The sequence below is a fragment of the Gadus morhua genome, chromosome 12, assembly GCF_902167405.1.
Source record: "Gadus morhua chromosome 12, gadMor3.0, whole genome shotgun sequence".
In the NCBI taxonomy this organism is placed as follows: Eukaryota; Metazoa; Chordata; class Actinopteri; order Gadiformes; family Gadidae; genus Gadus; species Gadus morhua.
Window position 1 is genome coordinate 2,267,626 of NC_044059.1, and position 20,423 is coordinate 2,288,048.

The 20,423-nt window shown below is 41.8% G+C and overlaps 1 protein-coding gene across 2 annotated transcripts in view; it reads right to left on the reverse strand.

Moving 5' to 3' along the window:
- The window catches only part of cachd1 (cache domain containing 1), an 88,722-nt gene extending 68,520 nt beyond the window's left edge, over positions 1-20,202 (reverse strand). For both annotated transcript variants that reach the window (XM_030372778.1, XM_030372777.1), the window contains exon 1: positions 19,657-20,202. In XM_030372778.1, the coding sequence (XP_030228638.1) occupies positions 19,657-19,905 (249 nt within the window). In that variant the 5' untranslated portion in view covers positions 19,906-20,202. The remainder of the gene's footprint in view (positions 1-19,656) is intronic.
- Between the last annotated feature and the right edge of the window lie 221 nt (positions 20,203-20,423).

Consider the following 20,423-nt stretch of genomic DNA (forward strand, 5'->3'; position numbering starts at 1 on the left):
AAATTGTAGGAGCAACCAGAGAGGACGTTCAGGTGTCAGATGCCAGATGATGGAGCCAACAGATAGAAGCTGCATAACTATGGATACAAGCGATGATGCGTATTAATGACGTAAACGGAAAACGCTCCGTGCGCCTTTTTTGAGCGGCGCGCACAAACACGTTGAAAGCAGTGCACGGAGCGCTCCGCCTTTTAAAAAGGCTTTTGGTGGACACGGGCCCTTATACTGTGGGGGAATGACATTGTGAATGGCAGTGTCTTCCATGAAATGGTTGGCAGAAGCCTCTGCAGCACTAAGCTCTATATCATTACTGAAGCTGACATGCAGCCATATGATGCACTCCTTTCTCAACCACTAAAACCTGTACCTGCAACAAAGAAACTCCATCAGATCACACCGACACACCGAAACGACTCTGAGATCCATTGCAGATCACTGTCCTGTTTCTGCAGTGAGCCACAGATGTGCGAGTGTTTCAGCCCAACAATATTCCAGTTGACTGCCAACACACCCAGGATACAGGTTGAGGATGGTGGTCCTATACCAATGCAAAAGAGGAAAGGTCCTTTGACAATGTTGATGGATGAAATGGAACGGGAGGAAAGTGAGCAAGAGCCAATGGAGCAAGAACCACTGACCAAGAGTGGTCCTGATGGGACTGTGACAGATCTATCTGCTGATGTAGTTCATTGCGGAGATTGTCATTTATGACCAGAACTGGTGGTTAGCAACGGCTGTCACTATGGATGCTCATCATCAAGATGTGGAAGTGGAGTTTTTCCACCCTCATGGGCCCAACACACAATTCTCTCCAAAAGGAGGTGGAAAGGATATGTGCTTCATACCATTTGACCATATTCTGGTCAAACTTGTGGAACCCTCATCACCAGGTCGTGCAAGCAGGACGAGGGAGATTTACAACCTGTCTGCTGAAGTAATGGACTTCATAGAGGAGAAACATCTACACCATATACTTCCGGATAAGGCTAAATGAGTGGTGGAGTGATGTAAAGCAGTCAGGGAATACTCACAGGAGTTCACATTTGAATTATTATTATTTTTGGGCCCGATGTGTTTTGTGGTATTTTACATAGAATGCTTTCTGTATTTTGAAACATTTCAGTTATTCAATTATATTATACAGTTTATAGTCTAGTGTACAGAAGAATATTATCTATATTATTTTATGAGAGTTTATGCAAGTTAAATATGAGGTCAGCGGAATTCTATCTTATTGCTACTGGTAATGATTTATTTTTTACTTATGATTATTAAGGGGTACTTTTATTAATGATAGCCTATTGCTAATTTAACCTATATGTTTCTTATTGAATGTTTGCCACAGTGCTGGTAATGACTTTATTTTTTACTACGATTTGATATTTGGTGATATGGGGATGGGGTACTTTTAATGATGTTGCTTAATTGTACCTTATATTCCTTGAAAAATGTTTATCACAGTGCTCAGGGTTGTTATTTTTTGGACCAAAAGTTAAATAAAGTTGTTGAGCAAGAAGCCATTGACTGGAGTGGTATACAGTTTGGAATTGTATGTTGTAATGAGGCCACTGTGACCGCCGTCAGATTACTGTCACCACCGTCAGTTCTAAAGTCACCACCTTCAGAGGGAGTTTTATTTGTTTTAAATGAATATGCTTAAAAATGTTTCTTCACTGCTGTTGACATATTCAAGTAATAGTCTCTTTTAAAACAAAAATACGTTAAATAAAAAAACATTACTTTTTCTGTTTAGACTTAAAGTAAACGTTGTGTGATGCTAGATCTTTTAAAGTACAAGAGAAATTGTATAACAAATGAACAAAAGTGAATATTCAACATTTAACACCATATATGTGTACTAAGAATGCCAGATAATGATTTAAAAACTCTAAATACATTTTAGACCAAATAAATAAGAAATTAATTGCTTTTTATTGTGTCTGACGGTGTAGACAAAAACAAAACAATAACTGGAAAACGCCCATTTTATGAAATAAATACAAAATGGGGAGGTTGCACCGATACATTGCTGAACAGTCAAGACCTTGGTCTATAATGATATACCTTCAGATTTTGTAATTTAACTCACTTTTTATTTTCAAAATCAAAACCTGTTTTATCCAAATTCCCAAGAATCAGTGATTTATTAAGCACCTTTAATAAAAAGGTAATAGGTTGGGTGGAGATCTTATGTTTATGCATGTTTTTGTCATGCCTGTATATAGCCGGTGTAACACCGGCTGCCCGCTGCCAGGCGGTGGTGCCTCGCGGTAACCGGCGCCATGTCGCAGTTCATGTACTTCAGGGAGTCAAAGCCAAAGTTCCTTTCCCCCAATTCCTTCTCAACCATGGCTGAGATAACCCCGACTACAGTCTCGTTGTGGAAATACAAGAGACGTCAAAGAACTGACAAGAAACACTTGCGTTACAGTGCGTGTAGTCACACACACACACACACACACACACACACACACACACACACACACACACACACACACACACACACACACACACACACACACACACACACACACACACACACACACACACACACACACACACACACGGCGCTCGCACGGTCGTGTCTCATTGGCGGGCCATGTCTCTGGGCGGGCCAGGCAGAGTAACGGGAGGAGCTTACTGCAGTGTGACGACATAAGAAACTCAAATTCCAAATCAAATTCCAACTTAATTTTGCCTATGTGACCATTTTGTTATTGTACAACTACCATACGGCTATCATTAGGTGGATACTATTAACAGTGCAAATTTTCCGATCTGTACTATTTTAAGAAAGCTCTTAATTCTCTTGTGAAATGTGTGCTTGGAGTTTTCTTGATGTTGTGTGCTTATCAATAGACATTTTCACCATGTGAATGAGGCTAGGAAATGCTCAAAGGTAAATCAGCGTAATTTAACACTGACTGTAGCTTTTTAAGGGTAAAGAAGCAACAGTGAAGGACCGGACTAAACGCCCTATCCATTGTATGGGTCTGTAAAGTGCTAATCAAATCAATCAAATGTATTTATTAAGCACCTTTAATAAAAAGGTAATTGGTTGGGTGGAGATCTTATGTTTATGTATGTTTTTGTCATGCCTGTCTACGCTTCAAACTAGTGCATACTAGGGCTGTAACGATACACAAATTCACGATTCGGTTTGTATCACGATCTTTGACCCACGGTTCGATACATCCCACGATTGTTTTAAATTTAAAAAGCATTTTATTTAAACAACACTTAAATACCAATTATCTTAATGTAACATTTAATAACAAATAATTTAGTATAGCTAAATTAATAAAGAAATAACCAAAGATTGCAGTTGGAGGATGCTTTTTGCTGGTAGGCATAATAGGGCCCCTTTAACTGTTTGGTTGGTTTATTCAAATATCCTTATTAGCGCTTCTTATTAGGCTATGTAGCTTAAATAATGACATAATCAGGCCGTATAGAATGCAACATGTTTAATAGCCTAACTTTCAATAGATGAGGAAAAACATGAACGTCGCAATAACGAGGCATAGTGTTACGAGTAGCATATGTGTGTGCGGGAGAATGGCAGTGTGCGTATGCGTGTGTGAGTGACGTCAGCGAGTGAGTGGACGAGCGAGGAGAGCGAGCGGTAGCGCGTGTGTCGAGTGAAGAAGCGAATGAGTCCGGTAGAATAAAGTACCCATCCTGTCAATAATCGGTGGCCGCTTCATTCCGACCTATGAGCAGACAAACTGCCAGTCAAATCACACAAAACAATAGAGACAGGATCACACAGGCAATTTTTTTCGCGCTTGGCCCACTCTGGATAAATGTCGTTCATATCGCATATGAGGACTTCGACGGCTGTGGAGAAATGCAATCCTCCGTAGCCACGGAGAGCTGTGATCACAGCGAGGGCATCTCGTCACATATTTACGGCATCGATAGGAGGGGGCGCTGTCAGCAGACTATTGTTTAGACAAATTATTAGCAAATTTCAATCGGACAATTTGACCGAAGAGTTAGAAAGGGCATATCGCGCTTCTGCCTTCTCACACCGCGAGACAGGTTCGTGGCTTTGAGTATCGCGATTTTCGGTTTGATACGCGTATCGTTACAGCCCTAGTGCATACTGCAGAAAATATGCAACAGCGCCCCCTGGGGTCACACTTTTCGGTGGGTCGCAGAATTCGGTGTAACAGAATTCTGAGCTTACTGCAGCGCGCTTGAGGCTCCGTTTTTTTCAAAGGCGAGCAGAATACCTAGTGCTCGTTTTACACCGAACGCAAGTTTTAGCCACTGGGGGACCATAGGCAGGTTAGGGGAACTCATATTTATGTTAGAAAACCTCATAAAGTGAGATTTTCATGCCATGGCACCTTTAAATATGACAATTATATGTTACATTTATATATCTTCCATTAGTGTGTTCTTGGCTTTTAATTTTGCTCGGACCCTGTTAATCACCGCTTGCGGTTATATTTTTATTTAGTTTTACAAATCAAGAGTAGGCCTGATTTGACTGGCTTTGCATCCTTTCCTTCTGCCCTTGTAGTCCAAGACATACTGCTCATCAGCTTTCAAAGTACAATGCTGCCACCGGTGGATTTGTATCAATTCACATAATTATCCCTCCCTGCTATTTTGTAGTTCCCCAAATCACCCTGAAACAACTTGAGTCTCACATACTTATGCCACCATACGCCACTTACAGTGCAAGCAGGCCAATGGCAACCAAGCACGCAGTCCTTCCTCCCTCACTTTAAAAACCACCAGCACCCACTGATGCACGTTATAGCAAGGGCAAGTGTACGGTACATAAAGATTAAGGTATTCATTTGTAATTAAGTATTACTTACTTATTACTTATCCTATTCAAGAAAATAATCAGAGGCGTACAAAGTGAATGGCTAAAACAGAGGATTTTACACCCGTTTTTTGTAAATATTGCTATTATTTGAATAATCGTGACAAAATGGAATGGATGTGCTTAGGATCACAGAAAATGTTTCAAACATTTCAAAACAGCCAAGAACATTTACCGGATTTTATATACACCCAGAATACATTTCCTAAAAAGGTATTCATTTTCTTACTTCTTTACCAAACTGAGCAATAAGGAGGCATCACCCAATTCAATCAATCCTTATTCTCCTAATAAACCACATCTGTAAACATTCACACTTGGCTTCTGCTATCATTTCAAGTCACTCCACTCTATTTTCTTGACAAACCTTCCCACAGGCAAACCACAGCTATCTAAAATCTGACCTTTTTACAGGTCAGGTTTGAGATAATTGTCTTGCATCCAACAACCCTCTTGTCACACAAGGTTAATTTCCAAATTCCTTGCACTGGCTTTGATTTTTCACAATTAAGTAACATATCACTATATATGCCATCTGGATGACTGTTATATTCTTAGATTTTGTGCTTCATATTTTTTAGGCTTCATACTTTATGATTGGCTGTGAGCTGAAAAGTTGACCTGAGTGGACCTCAGTAACCTCCTGACACCATCGAGAGTGCAGCCTTGGGAGGTAGAATCAATGGATTCCACACACAAGTCTGTAATGCATATAACGACCCAAACAACTGTGAGTCTAGGTAAAATCAAGATCATGCATTGAAAAAGCGAGAAAGAGGGAGGGGGTCTTTCACATAAACTCAGGGACTCCCACTCTCTCTTCATTGAGAATTCAAAGGCTCCGGTACGGTCATGGCTTGGCCCGGCCTGCAATTTCACTCAGTACGTTTACATGCACCGCTTAATCCGATTACAGACATAGTTCGACTATGCTCCTCAATTGGGCTAATGATCGACTCATTGGCCGAAGCATGTCATTCAAGAAGGATGTTTTCAGTAGACAGCTGTTAGTTTGGCTCCTTTTCAGTTCTCTGATGCTCCATTGTTCCGACCTCCCAATAACCGGGAAAATTCCCCTTGGTCCGTATACGGCATCAATCCCTTTCTCCTCCCTGTCGCGGTTCAATCTGGACTTCAGAGAGTCAAAGCCAAAGTTCCTTTCCCCCCAATTCTTCTCAACCATGGCCGAGATAACCCCAACTACGAGTCTTTACTTGTGGAAGGTACCGCATAGTCAGAGAACCAGACGCAGTCTTTAAGATTCATAATATCAGAGAGTATTCCTGTCAGTTCGGCGGTGGCTCAATGAATGAATAAAGATCGTAAACACATCGGAAGAAAAATACATTTATATTCGATGTTGGTACTTTACAACTTTGTTGATGACCAACCTTTAGAAAAACATGTACTTTATATTCAGCCAGGGGTGAAATCGAAGCCTAGTATGTACTTACACACACACTGAATGCATGCCCGCTCCCGCAGGCCGGGGATGCACTTCTAAGTTGGTCGCGTGGTCACCTGAGTTTGGTCACGCAAGTAGTCCCAAATCCGTAGCGCGAGTGATTTGTGCAAGTTCGTTCGTTCAAATTTACTCGCGCATGTATGAGGAGAGGCTTGTTTTAACCCTAACTGCCATGTTTATTTCTGCCAATTCATTCTCAACCATGGCCTGCTTTTACGTGTTGTGGAAGTACCAGAGACATCAGAGAAACCTCAAAGACAGACATCCAGATTAGGGATGCAAATTATCGAGTAATTCATTAATCGATAGTTGTTTCATCTTATCGATCGATGATCGATTAATTGATAAGCGGCAATTCTTCTGAGAAGCTGAATTTCCTTCTGAATGTGACACATCTCATCTCATCTCATCGTCATCCGCTTATCCGGGGTCGGGTCGCGGGGGGAGCAGCTCAAGCAGGGGGCCCCAGACTTCCCTTTCCCGGGCCACATTGACCAGCTCTGACGGGGGGATCTCGAGGCGTTCCCAGGCCAGTGTTGAGATATAATCTCTCCACCTAGTCCTGGGTCTTCCCCGAGGTCTCCTCCCCACTGGACGTGCCTGAAACACCTCCCAAGGGAGGCGCCCAGTCAGTGGGAATCCTTGCCAGATGCCCGAACCACCTCAGCTGACTCCTTTCTAAGTGAAGGAGCAGCGACACATTTGAATGTGACACATTTAGGTGGTAATTCAACGATGTCGTTTAGTTGTTGTACTTTAAAATACTTCCACATATTGTGCATTTGGCGTCTTTGTCGTCATTAACCAACTTATAGTGGCTCCATACTGCACTCCGTTTTGCCGTCTTCATCGTGTCAGTGTCCCGCTTTTCGTTTGTCTTGTGCTGCTTCGCTTGTGTTCCCGCTTGTGTTCCCGCGTGTGCGTCAAGTACGTCTGGCGTCAAGCGCGCCCTCACGTGGACGGGTGGGGAATTACGGGTTAAAAACGCGATTAATTGCAAGTAATTTATTTTAATAGAGTAATCTCTTATCGACAATTAATCGATAATCGATTAATTGTTTGCATCCCTGATCCAGATGTATTCAAAGAATTCAAGGTGAGTGAGTTTCAGGTCATGTTAACGTTACATTAACAATGTATAATGTATGTAACAATGTATATCTTGGTTATCCTTATCCTGAAGTACACGCTACCATTATTTTTGTTTGAGACAGCTGGCATTGCTGTGTAGCCAATGTTACATACAACGTCTACAATGGCTAAATGCTAAAGGCTACCGTGTTCGGCTAATGTCATTTAACCATAGCTCGACTAGGCTACCGTCCTTGCCGTTCAGTCCCATCTGTCATCAAGATATAACGTTAGCCTTTTAAATAATGAATCTGTGTGGCCAACTTTGTTCCATACGACGTGTAAAATGGCTAAATGCCAAAGGCTACCGTGTTTAGGGTAACATCAGTTAACCATTGCGACGAAATGTAGTACTAGGCTACCGTCCTTAACGTTCAGTCTGTCATCAAAATATAACGCTAGGCTTTTAAATAAATAATTGCTATTTTACAGTAGGGATGGGCATTCGATTAAGTTGTCTTAGTCGATCGTCGGGAGAATTAACGATCAATTAGACGATTAATTGTTAATATTTTACATTAAAATAACCCAAAATTAAATGAAGATACAAATGCAGCATGTTTTCCTCATTGGGATCTTTATTATTAGATGAACAACTCAGTTAAACCAGTTCCATTCAATAGTTATGCGCTACTCTGCTCTAAGCAATGGAGCATGCAGCTCGAAGCCGGTGCTCATAAACATAACAAAAAATAAACACAACCCTAGTTTCTTCCCAAAATAACAATCATGTTATAACTTAACCAACCAGTCTACGGATTTTTGTTCAGAAAGATGAGCATGTTGACATGCTCTGGGGTCAGACGCGACCGCAGCCTGGTGACCGTCAGTCCAGCCGCCGAAAACACCCGCTCTGAGGGGACCGACGTAGCCGTGATGCACAAATACCTCCGTGCTAACTTGGCAAGGCGGGGGAACAACTTTCCACAATCCAGGGGCTCAGAAAGTTTTTTATTTCTGCTTCAATGCTGACCTCGGCTTGAGTGGTAGGCCTATAGTGCTCCCCAAGAAGTCATTTTTTAAATCATAATGGTCCCACACCAGACTTCGCCGTGGCCTCGTCCGCCTCATGATTACATCGCCGTGTTCCAATATCCATACTATCCGTACTTACAAGTCTAAGTTTGAGTACGTAGGGCGTTCCGATTCAGATCGGGCGAAAATAAGTGTACTGAAAACGGTCAAATCGCGAAGTGTGTGGCGATGTACACTTTTCGTACTCAACGGCAGCCATCTTAGCTACTTAGCGGAAGAGGGCGGAGCCAGGCTGAGCCAAAGTCGGCGCATTTTCCACATAGCCTGCATTAATAGTCATTTTGTAGTTTTTATAGCTTTTTATAGCTGCTAGGCGTAAAGAGTTCACCGTTCAAAGCGGGATGTTTATTGCGGGGGAGGAGCCGCAAATTTAAATATTGCCCCCTTGTGGTAAAATGTTTAATTGCACACTGCATTAGTTTAATCGATGAAAAATGTACGTAATCGAAGAAATTCTTAACGATCAATTAGTCGATCGTCGATTAATCATGCCCATCCCTATTTTACAGTCATTAAGCTATACCCGATAACTGAAATTTAATAAATGTATCCTCTATCAGCCAGAGGAGGATGTCAACCAGGAGACACAGGAGCAAAGTCAGCTAACACATACACAGCCATCCATAAGAGAAGCTTTTCAAAGGCAGAAAATATGACAAAAACTCACATGAAGAAAGGAAATTGGATAAGACCAGGGCTCTACACTAGGGCTGTCAAAATTGCTCAAAAATGACATTCGAATGTTCGTTTGGAAAAAAATCACGAATTCGAACTATTCGAATATCTGGTTGCCTATTTTACGCAGTTGCCGTCAATATGTCAATAATGCGACAAAACCATGGTTCAAATTAGTGGGATATATATATATCCTATAAACAGCCCAGTAACGTGGAGGCCTAATCATGAAAAGCCACAACTTTGTATCGCTTGCATTTCACCACCACACCTGCAAGCGCGCAAACTATAGTAATCTGAAGAAGACGCCCGCTTCTGAATGCTACAAAGTATGCTATTGGTAACGTTCCTTGCTTTGCTTACCATTTATCGAGAAGGCCTATTAAAATCGATAAAGAAAAAAATGCATGTCGCCTACGTCTTTCACCATGCCAGCGAAAGGGCCAGCACTACGCACCGTTCGGATTCATGAAAAAAAAGCTGTCTCGGACTTTGCCGAGAACATTGCGTTATAGCAGCTTTCACCAGCCAGACTACTAGCTCCCTGAGCTCTACTTCGGATGCTTATTGAATGGCATAGCCGAGCTGGAATACCTATATCCAAGTACGGAAACCCCGAGGGGATAAAATACATTCGCTCTTCACAATACTAGTCTGTTACACTTGTACCGCGGGAGTGTTTTTTCACATTCGAATATTATGAGGGACATCGCGAACAGACAGAGGCTCATTCACAAAGCAGATAGAGGCGCTTTTACCGCGGGAGTGTTTTTTCACATTCGAATATTAACTTTCACGTTCGAATTCGCGTTTTTGGATACATTTCGAACGAATATTCGAACTTCGAATATTCGTTGACAGCCATACTCTACACTAACTTTTTTTTTCAGGAGCACTCGTGCCCCTTAGTTTAAAAGTTTAGGAGCACAGGAAAAAAAATGGGGGCACAATAGGTTTTTGTTTAGAACATTTATTAGCGTGCAGAAATTGCACACACCAACAGCACCAACTTACTGAAGCAAAATTAAGACAAATAAATAGACAAGATTAAATTTAGCTTACACAAAAAACCACAAATTTCGGCTTCCACCGTACCAGGGTTATTGGGCTGGGTGCGATTTATATAGAAATCGGGACAGCGAGAATGCATAGTGGACTCGATGTGTTTCACCACTGCATCGCGTTTCAGATTAGGGTTCCCCGTTATAAACAGAGAGGAGCCTGCCATTGCCGATGGGGCTTCCTTACAAAATGTACAGAACATTTTCATGTTCTTAGCATCATAAACTAGCCACCCGAAATCCTTCAACCAGTCGGGGGATGAATTTGTAGACTTAATCGACTAAACTAACAGCATTAACTTTATCCACGCAGTCTATTCATAATATTGTAATGACCACGGAAGAGGCAGTGAATGAAGTATTGATTAGACAGCGATTTAGATACCTAAGTTTTTTTTTTTTTTCGTTTTTTTTTTTTAATTATATTTACTTATTTATTTATTTATTTTATTTATTTTTTTATGTTTTTATTTTTTCCACAATGTCTTGTTTTTTAAACGATTTATGATGATTATACTCTGTAAGGTGACCTTGGGTGTCTTGAAAGGCGCCTCTAAATTAAATGTATTATTATTATTATTATTATTATTATTAATAAACCGTCGGAACACACAAGACTGGTAACCATAGCAACGTAGGTAAACAAACCCCGCTAAACCCCCGCGTAGCGCTCCCCGCGCTACGGCCATCCGGAGGCGCACAGAGCTTTTGGCCGTGATATTATATATACAATTATATTATATTATATACTATTCTATATAGAGCTCGGGGAGTCGCAAACGGCAACAATCACTTTCTCCTCCTTGCTGCGGTTCACCCCTGATTGCACTGCAGGGAACGGTTGGCCGGTTGAAAACCGATTGGCTGTTACGTTACGCACGTCACGTCACTCAGTGGCCACGGTGTTGAACGCTGATTGGCTGTCATCACGCGAATGTCGCGGCAAAGTTTAAATATTTCAACTCGAGCAAAAGTTGCGTGCTGCAAATCCACCTGAAACCCACGTGAACGCGCTCGCCCGTGCCGGGCAAAAGTGTCGCGCTGCAAATGGTATCGCTGCTTTGTATGGAATCGTTTCGCCCCTTCGTGTTTGGTATGAACGCACAGTATAGTGCGCTGTGGAGAAGTCACTCACACGCGTGCTCCTGTTTTGTTTTTCTCGTTCGCACGCCGAAATATTCACTCGCAAATGCGAGTGAAATGGGCGCACTGTAGAGCCCTGGATAAGACAGTTGCTGAAATCATATGCATGGATCGAGTTCCTGTCTACCCTGTAGAAAAGCATGGATTCCAGCAAATGCTGGTTCAACCCCAGATATCAGCTACCAAGTAGATATTATTTCATGTACACAGAGATATACAAAATGGACACTGAAAGTAGAGCCCACAAAACCCAGCATCTCGGAGAGAAGACATTTTATGCCTGCACAACTGATCTGTGGACAGGCAGAGCTACAGACACCTTCATGTCTCTCTATCTATTATTTCCATATTTTTTTCAGGTACTGCAATGATTGTTGTGCCATCATAAAAAGTTGATTGTTTGTAATTAAGCACAGTATTATTTGATTGAAATACTTTATACTTTATTATTTGAAGGTTACATGCCACTGTTCTTTGTTTGTAATGTTAATAATGGTTTATTTTTATTGATTACTTGAAGGCTACATGCCAGTGCCACTGTTTTTTGCAACGTTAAGTGTTTTTTTTTGTTGTTGTTTATGTTGAAGTACATGGGATTATTTTATTTTTTTTACCATGGTATCGAATGGGGTATCGAGAATCATGGAATTTTACTGGTATTGGTATCGACTACTAAATGTCTGGTATGGTGTCATCCCTAAATTAATCTGGACTTCAGAGGGTCAACGCCGAAGTTCCTTTCCTCCCAATTTAGGGCCATATGAATTTTTTTTCCAAATTCCGTTTTTTCCGTTTTAATTTTCATTAATTCCGTTTTTACACTTAAAATCATCAGAACGAGTGTCAAATAAGTGCGAACGAATACAATGTAATCAGATAGAAGACTACATTTATTAAAACATCACAACATTGCACTGTTTTTAGTGCTTCAAATAAAAACATGACATAAATATTAAAGTGCTTATAAACTCTTTTTTTATAAACTCAAATTGTTGTTTGAAGGGGCGTGCCCTGGCTACGGCGTTCATTGTTTTTCATATGGATTTTGGACTTCAAGTGGTCATCGCACGTATCTTTGCGTTTCCAATCGATAGTATGTTGACATATTCTACAAAACACCTGAGTGATAGAAGTGTTTTGGATATTGTTCGGCTCTGAATTTGGGGTTAGAACCGAATTACGGGCGCTTCAACTTCTTCTTCGGCTTCTTGTTAGGAGCGGGACCTATTGTTTGCGTGGTGGACCGGGGATTTTTTTTTAACATTGTTGTGCGAGTGACTGCTAAACATTCAGTGACGTTAATGTCACCTGTGTTGTTTCCCTTTTCCCTCGAAACTGAATTTCACCAAAATAATGGCGAATAAAATAATAAAAAAAAATATATAAAAAAGTAGTAGTAGCAAATATTCCACCAAGCATGCGCAGAACGCAAAATCTGATTCCAATCTGATTGAATGTATAAATGATGCATGATTAATGTGACTATCAATCCAATTATTGAATAGGTGGTCTTAATCAGATTATGAAAAAACTGATTCGGTCTAATCTTAGTCAGACTAAGGTGTATACATGGATCTTAAAAATCCAATAGTAGTCGTACTATCCCAATAATTTTTTCTTGAGTGCATGTAAACGCAATGACTGTCTTGTCTGTGTAAAACCAAGGGGGTATAAACGCCCTTCGTTTTGGAGCCGGCTTTCTTGGTTCACTGGAGAACGCAGGGCTAAGCACGGAGAGTAGACCTCTTTAGAATAATTAGCATACTCTGAATATTTATTTGTTTCATGATTCAAGAGACTTGCATGCAAGAATGAGTATACATCTGAGTGTAGGATATAAACGCAATTAACTATTTAGGAGGGCAAAATTGACAACATATTTTTTCTTTTGCTGACCCCTTGTTTTTTATCCTGACAAAAGCCTCCCGACACACACACACACACACACACACACATCTGTTAGTGGAGGCATTCATGGTTCTTCTCAGACTATACTTAATTCCCCCCCTCCACCGACTCCACTACCTCCCTTTAGAGAGGGACTTCATTCTGAAGAGTTTTCCAATGTGGAGGGTGAAAGGGCCAGCTTAATTCTAGAGGGTGGCCAGAGGGGGCGGAGAGTTCCCTTGTCCTCACTGCCAGGTCAGCCATGTTGGCCCCCCATTCTGTCCCTCTCGAGCTCCCTCACTCTCTAGCTCCCCCTCCAACCAAACAGAAACAGGTCTCAAAAAGAAATGGGAAAGAATGGAAACAAAAAAAAGTAGAGGGCAGGGATTTGGAGAGGGCGACGAAGGGTGAAAGCGGGGTAGATAAAGAAAATGGAGAATGTGTTGATGAAGTACAGCCTGCTAATTACTTCTCCTGCATAAGAGGGAGGGGGAAGGAACTGAAAAACAAGATGGACAGATTAGCTGTTCTAGTCCTATTTACACTGCACACAGGAGGAAAGAGATCGCCATGTGATAATTGAGCAGAGATTGCAGTCTTTTTCATTGCAGTTTATGAAAATACCTAGAAATTAGCATTCCAGAATACTACGGTCAGTGCGTTTACATGACACTCGAATGATTGCGTTATTCCGACTATGATTGGATTATTAAGATGCATTGTATACACCTTAGTCTGACTAAAATGAAACCGAATCGAGTTCTGAGTATAATTAAGACCTCTAGATTATTCGATTGATAGTCGCATTTATCGTGCATGCATACGTTCAACTTCAAACGGAGTGGGATTGGATTATGCATTCTGCGGATCATGATCTTTTCCGGGGTCCGTGAGATGGAAGTAGGAGACGAGAGTCGTGTTATTGTCACCGTCGGAAAATGAGAAACGGTGATTCATTTCAAAAAGGTGGCGAAGAAAATGGAGGAAGCCGGTGTCGTGCAAATGTAGTTACCCCCTATAAGAAGTGTATCATCATCAACATGCATTCAATACACATTACGCTTCGATTCACCCAAGGCTGAATTAAAAGTACATGTCTAAATGATGTTAGTTTGAAACTATGTTTGGTTCGTCTTGCCTATATGTTATCTATGATGAAACTGCCTTGTTGTCCTTTTGTTACGCGGCAATGTCTTATTTTTATCTTGGGGAATGACACCTCAGCTGCACCGTTTGTTTATATTGGATCCAAAGGCCATATTTCCTCTTCATTGCATCTCACTCACAGGTTGGCCAGAGATACAGCAGGCTTAAGACCTAGTGTAAACTTTGGGTAATCCCGAAGAGCTAAAAGGGAGGGAAGAAATAACCAACGGGAGCTTCTGTTAGAATATACCGAATTTGTGAGTCCGGCTTTATCTGAAAAATAGAGGCAAGAGGCCTGAAAAGACAAACGGTCAGATAGACCCAAGTGATTTGGCATATGCATCAACCACTGATTTAAACCACCAAAGCTGCTGGAAAAGAACATCGGCCTTCTGCTCTGAATTAAACATAGTTGAAACAAGTGAATGGTACTATTAGACCGATCAAAAAAACATGATGGAAATAAATACAAGACGCTTTTGTCAAGAGTTCGGGCCTGTTGAAATTAAAGCTATTAACAGACAAAAAACACAGTACATACGGAATACCCAAGCATGTAGCAAGCAAGTAAGTAGCCAAGCTGATGTGTGTTGAAGAAGGCTGGGAAGATGAGAACTGATTCATGGGGTTGCCCTGGGTGTAAGATTGCCTGGAGGCCAGTAACAGCATTCCAACATTATAATGAAACCGTGGGCCCATTGCTTTGTACTGCTCCATGGGGAGGGCATATTTAGCCGAGCTTCCACACCAGGTCACAGAGACCATTGGGCTGTAGAGTGCTTAAAGGTAGTAGCCGAGTATGTGAGCCAGCCTGGAGGAATCTCATAGGTATGAAAAGTCAGAAAACGTGTTTTATGTAAATTTGGTGCAGAAGAGCTGAAAAAATTAAGTACACAAAAAAACGAAAAAAGAAGGAAGCAGTATTCTAAATGGCAGAGAGACAGAAGGATTTCAGCAAAGCATCCAAGTACTCATAAACTCAGAGATTTATGGCCCGACTGAGAAAGAAGAACGGTTCTGCAATCGCACAAGAGAGGCTAATGAATAGCACCTGTGGCCCAGACAAGCACACGCAAACGAAGGGAAAATAGCTGAATTGTTTCAAAATGTCTTCCCATATTCTGGTAGACTTTTGAAATGGGGACATATAGCTTTTGGCCATTTCCACGCTACATTGGGAGTTTACAATCTATACTAGTGTTGTAAATATGCTGTCAGTCCAAAAGAAGGTATGCTCGTTGTAGGCTTAGTTTTAATAAGCTTTTGGTTAAACCCCCAAACCCTCTCTCCCTCACTCAACCCCCATCTTTTTTACTCACCAAATCCACAATGTGTTCAGATGGTCTTTGTGGTGTGACTGTGCTCACTCAATCTAGGTCAGATCTTTAACTCAGGTATCTTGAAGCAGCGGGTATGGGGCAGGCTGAATCGAACAAAGGGAGGCCCCTTCACAACTTCCAAAGCTAGACTCATGTATTAGACATGCACATATTAATGAGGACAACCCAAGCAATTTACCTGCAAGCATGAATATAAAAAGGTTTGTGTGTCTGTTAATTCATCAAGGTATTTCCATGCTTCTATTGTGCATTCTCTAATAGGTAATGGAAAAGAGATGGCCAACCGTTATACATGGCCATTAAAGAATGGTTGAACACCAGATGTGTTCAACAGAATTCACAGAATAATAGAATAACAGAATAATAACAAAAAATAGGCCAATAGAAAAATGATTTGGGACATTTGGGAAGTAAGGCCATTAAACTCAACTAACGATCTTAACACGGCCGTCCCAAAACCGAGATGGAGATTAAAAACAGACACAAAATACAGAGAAAAATAACCACGGAGTGAGGGGCATGAATAAATGAGAGGTTTTCATGGGTAGAGAGATGGGCCTGGCGGGCCTGACAGGCCTGTGGTAGTAATCACGACTGTGCAGGGAATGCAGAGAGGGAAACTCGGAGGCTTTGAAGTTGAGCTACGGAGAACATTGCAGGAATTCTGATGACTTTGTACATACCTAGGACCCACGAGCCCATCTTGCAATGGAAAGAACAAAAGCAAGTGATAATACTTTGGGAAGCAACTAATCCTATGGAAAAAATGTATAATTTGAAAATGGTGCCCAAACCTTTGTAGGTTGCATTTACTTGTGTTATTCCATCTCTGATGAGCAGCCAAGAGAAAACTAAAGTATGAATTCATAAACTGAAATAGAGAATTGTAACCAAATATTTGCAGATATATATTTCTGAAGCGTTTATGCAGCAAATATGTGATATGTGTTGATAAAATAGATTGCAGATAAAATGCTAAAAAATTCCACACACACACACACACACACACACACACACACACACACACACACACACACACACACACACACACACACACACACACACACACACACACACACACACACACACACACACACACACACACACACACACACTCTCTACAGGACGTACAACGCCCGACCGCATGGCTCTTCCTCCAGTTACAAGCTCCACTTCCCAGACGAAAGAGCAGAGGATTGGGTTGCTTTAAACAAACTAAGAGACATTACCTGTATAAATAATCAGCCAATCGGAGTGCGAGGTAATCGGGGCCACATATTTGCTACGGCGCACTCAGAAAAAGTGCACTCTTGAAAGGTCTGTGTGTAAAATCAAGGCGGTTTATTCCTTTTTGTTTCTTCAAAGACAGCAGAAGCATGCCGTTCAATATCTTTATCTAGATATGAACTTGTGTGGAATGCTCCATGTGAAAGATTGTCACATCACAGGTGCGTAAATGTAGCCCTGTGAATACATCCATCCAAGCGTGCTTTCAAAACGTTGCCAGTACGTGTCATAACAAAGAGGATACTTTAAATTTATCAATAACAATATAGTGAATGGTACAGTGAAACAAATTGGATTTGCTTAAAACTACACCACAACAACAGTATTAAAAAAACACAGCACATAGGGGGGTTCCTAGCCTGGAATAGTTGACGAAGTCTATATCAGCTGTTACAAATAGGAGCCTCGAGGGCCAAGACGTTGAAAAGGTAAAACCTCCTGGCCCTCTGGGTTCTTGCCCAGTAAGAGGAAAACAATTAAAATTGACAGACCGGCTAAACACTTGCCCATATCTGAGCACCAACACTTGGGTCAACTTTGCAGAGGGTAACAACAAAATCCCACATGTGCTTCCATTTTGTGCCTTGTGTGGATCGTGAACAAAAATTGTACAGTGTCAAATAAAGCCAACCTAGAGGGCCCTTTCTGCTACTACCATTAAACTGCTATGCCGTGCACTGACCTCCCATTAAACAGATGGTGACCAGGAATGGCAGCACTACCAATATCCACCCTTTTCTACCATGATCTGCTATGAAGTCATGGAGACCATGGTATCGCCCACATTCAATGGCTCCCAGGGGCACCTTTAGAATGAACATACTTGATACTCAATATTCAACAGGCCAATTTGAATATCTTGCTTCATCATCTCCCCCCGGCCACAAGCCATACGGGCCACTGTGGCAAAATGTTGGACAACGAGGGGGGTGTGGTGTGGTCGGAGGCTTGGTAGGCCTACTTCATATGCACACCTCTTTAACACAAGGTACCCCCTTTGTTTGTTCAAGTATTGAGGAAGGCCTTCCACAAAGAACTTTGTGAGAGTACCACCAACTGCACAACCGGTTCGGCTCGTGGGATGCCACCAACGGCTTCAAAACAAAGTGGTGACCAGAACTGTGTGGGAACCGTTGATGGGTCCCATATTCTTGGTCGTAGCCACTAGCCACAACAGAGAACAAGGGGCTCAAAACAATATTTGTGATCCTCGATTGTCATTCATCATAATGAATGCCGACATATGGTTTTAAAACGCCATTCAACATGCCTGTTTTTAATCAAAAACCATAGCCTATACGTGAGATGCTTTTTTTTGCCGGTTTTTGCCGGTTTAAAGACGGTTTAAAATGGGATCACAACAATTGGTGGATATAACCACAAAAATCAAGACTAAAATGTGAAAAAGCTAATAAATGGGTTCATCATCAAGAGCTCATCCAAATAAATGAAAATATAAGAAGTAGAAAAGGGGCTCAGACGGAGAGAGTGGGCTGAGTTGGAGACGCAAAGAGCGATTTTGACCGCGGACGAACGGGGAGATTTGGGCGAAGATCATAGATGTCTTTCAAAGCCACCTCCTGGTGCTGGGATGAAGGTGACCCCCATGAGGAAGATGAAACGCCATTTGGAGCTGGTCCCCCCTAGTGCCTCGCCTCTGTGTTCATGCACTATGAGCAGCACCCCCAACCCCCACATCACACCAGCACTGCACCGTGGACTACTGCCTGCCATTTGGTACCTTCATTGTTGCTTTGACACAAGCGAAACACACGAAGAGTTACTGACCTTGTTTAGAGTTAGGCATATTTCCATAGCCTATTATTCCAATGATAAAATAAAAACACGGCCTTTAAGCTTAAATAGAAAGAGGTCTAGGCCTAATTAATTCAAATGAATTGGCCGTCGTGTTCAATTCAGGCTAACAAATCTGTGCAGAATAGTCGATAATAATTATTTACCAACAGCAATAATTACTCTATGTGCCAACATGGTCACTGATGCTAAAATAAGACGGTCTTTCCTCTGAGGGGCTGCAGTTCTCTGCATTTTCAGGCACTCATGAGCCTAGGGGGTGCACTAAACTGAACAATACCGTTTGTTATTGTAATTTAAGGCAAGGCGTCGAAGTAGGAGAGTGCCTGAGCTGCTACGGGGTCGTTCAAAAGATCCCATCCCCCTGCATATAATTCTGTCTCACACACACACACACGTTTCGTTTACGTGTTTAAAATGAGATACAGAGATTGGGGTAGCGATTGAGATCCCAGCTAGTGCATGGAAAATAAAGCAGGTCCATGCTCTAGAGAGAGGAGAAGTGGTGTAACTTCAAGGTGAATGTTTTTGCACTGCAACATAGTCAATATCCGCATTTACTTCAGAGAGTGCAGCCTAGCGTGCAAACACGATGTGCTGCATTGGAGGGTATGGGTAAAATAAAACGATCTGGAAACAACGTTGACAATGTATCAAAAGCTTCAGATGATTACGGTAACGCGTTTAACATGCTTTTTTTTATGGAATGTTGAAAATATAGGCCATTAGTGAAATTAGATATCATTAACCAAACGCTGAATCGAAGTAATAGTTACATACAAGAGGAAATCTGATGCGATTGCGATCAAAATATTGACTGTCTTTTACCTGCATGGTAAAAACTCCAAGCTCTTGCGAGGACAGCTTTTTCATTTGATCCGCTAAAACTTGTGCTTCTTCAATGATAGAAAACTCCGTCTCGGCTTTACAATATCCACAGCAGATAACTGCAAGAATTGCGACAACGCTCCACCAAATAGCCATGAAGTCCCGATGTAGTCCAAATTGATTATTCCGAAAATACGTGCAAGTGGTAAAGCTTACAAGCCGGGGTCTATCCACAAGCCGCCTCGCCATGATGGCTCGGGTGGGCTGAGAAGTGGAAGTCCTGGCTGGAAACTCGCCGTTTTGCGGCGATGGTGAGAAAACAACTTCAGGGGAAAGTACTTCTCAACTTTCTTCCGAAATACACGTCTTCCAGTATTATAACTTTTTCTGAGCGTCGAGGCGCACAACACATCTTTCGGTGAAATCCTTCAGGCAACACAGATCCCCTCGTAAACGAGTTAAAGTGTTTCTTTCACCGGTGTCGTGGTATTGTGAATCGCTGGCTCCTCCAACTCCTGCGAAGTCGAGTAAAGTGTGTGAGCCGGAGGATCACAATGGGGGCTAGGGAAGGAGGCGTGGAACCAGCTACGTCCCGGAGTCTGGAGTTTCAATGGATCGGGGTTTGAAAGTGAGCAGAATCTCTCAATTAAAGAAAATAACTGGTAAAGTAATCCCACAAAAATGGGACAACAAATGCATAAAATTCAACAGGCCTAGAAAATGCCCTCCTCCATGTTTAAATTATGCTATCAATGTAAAAAAATAAT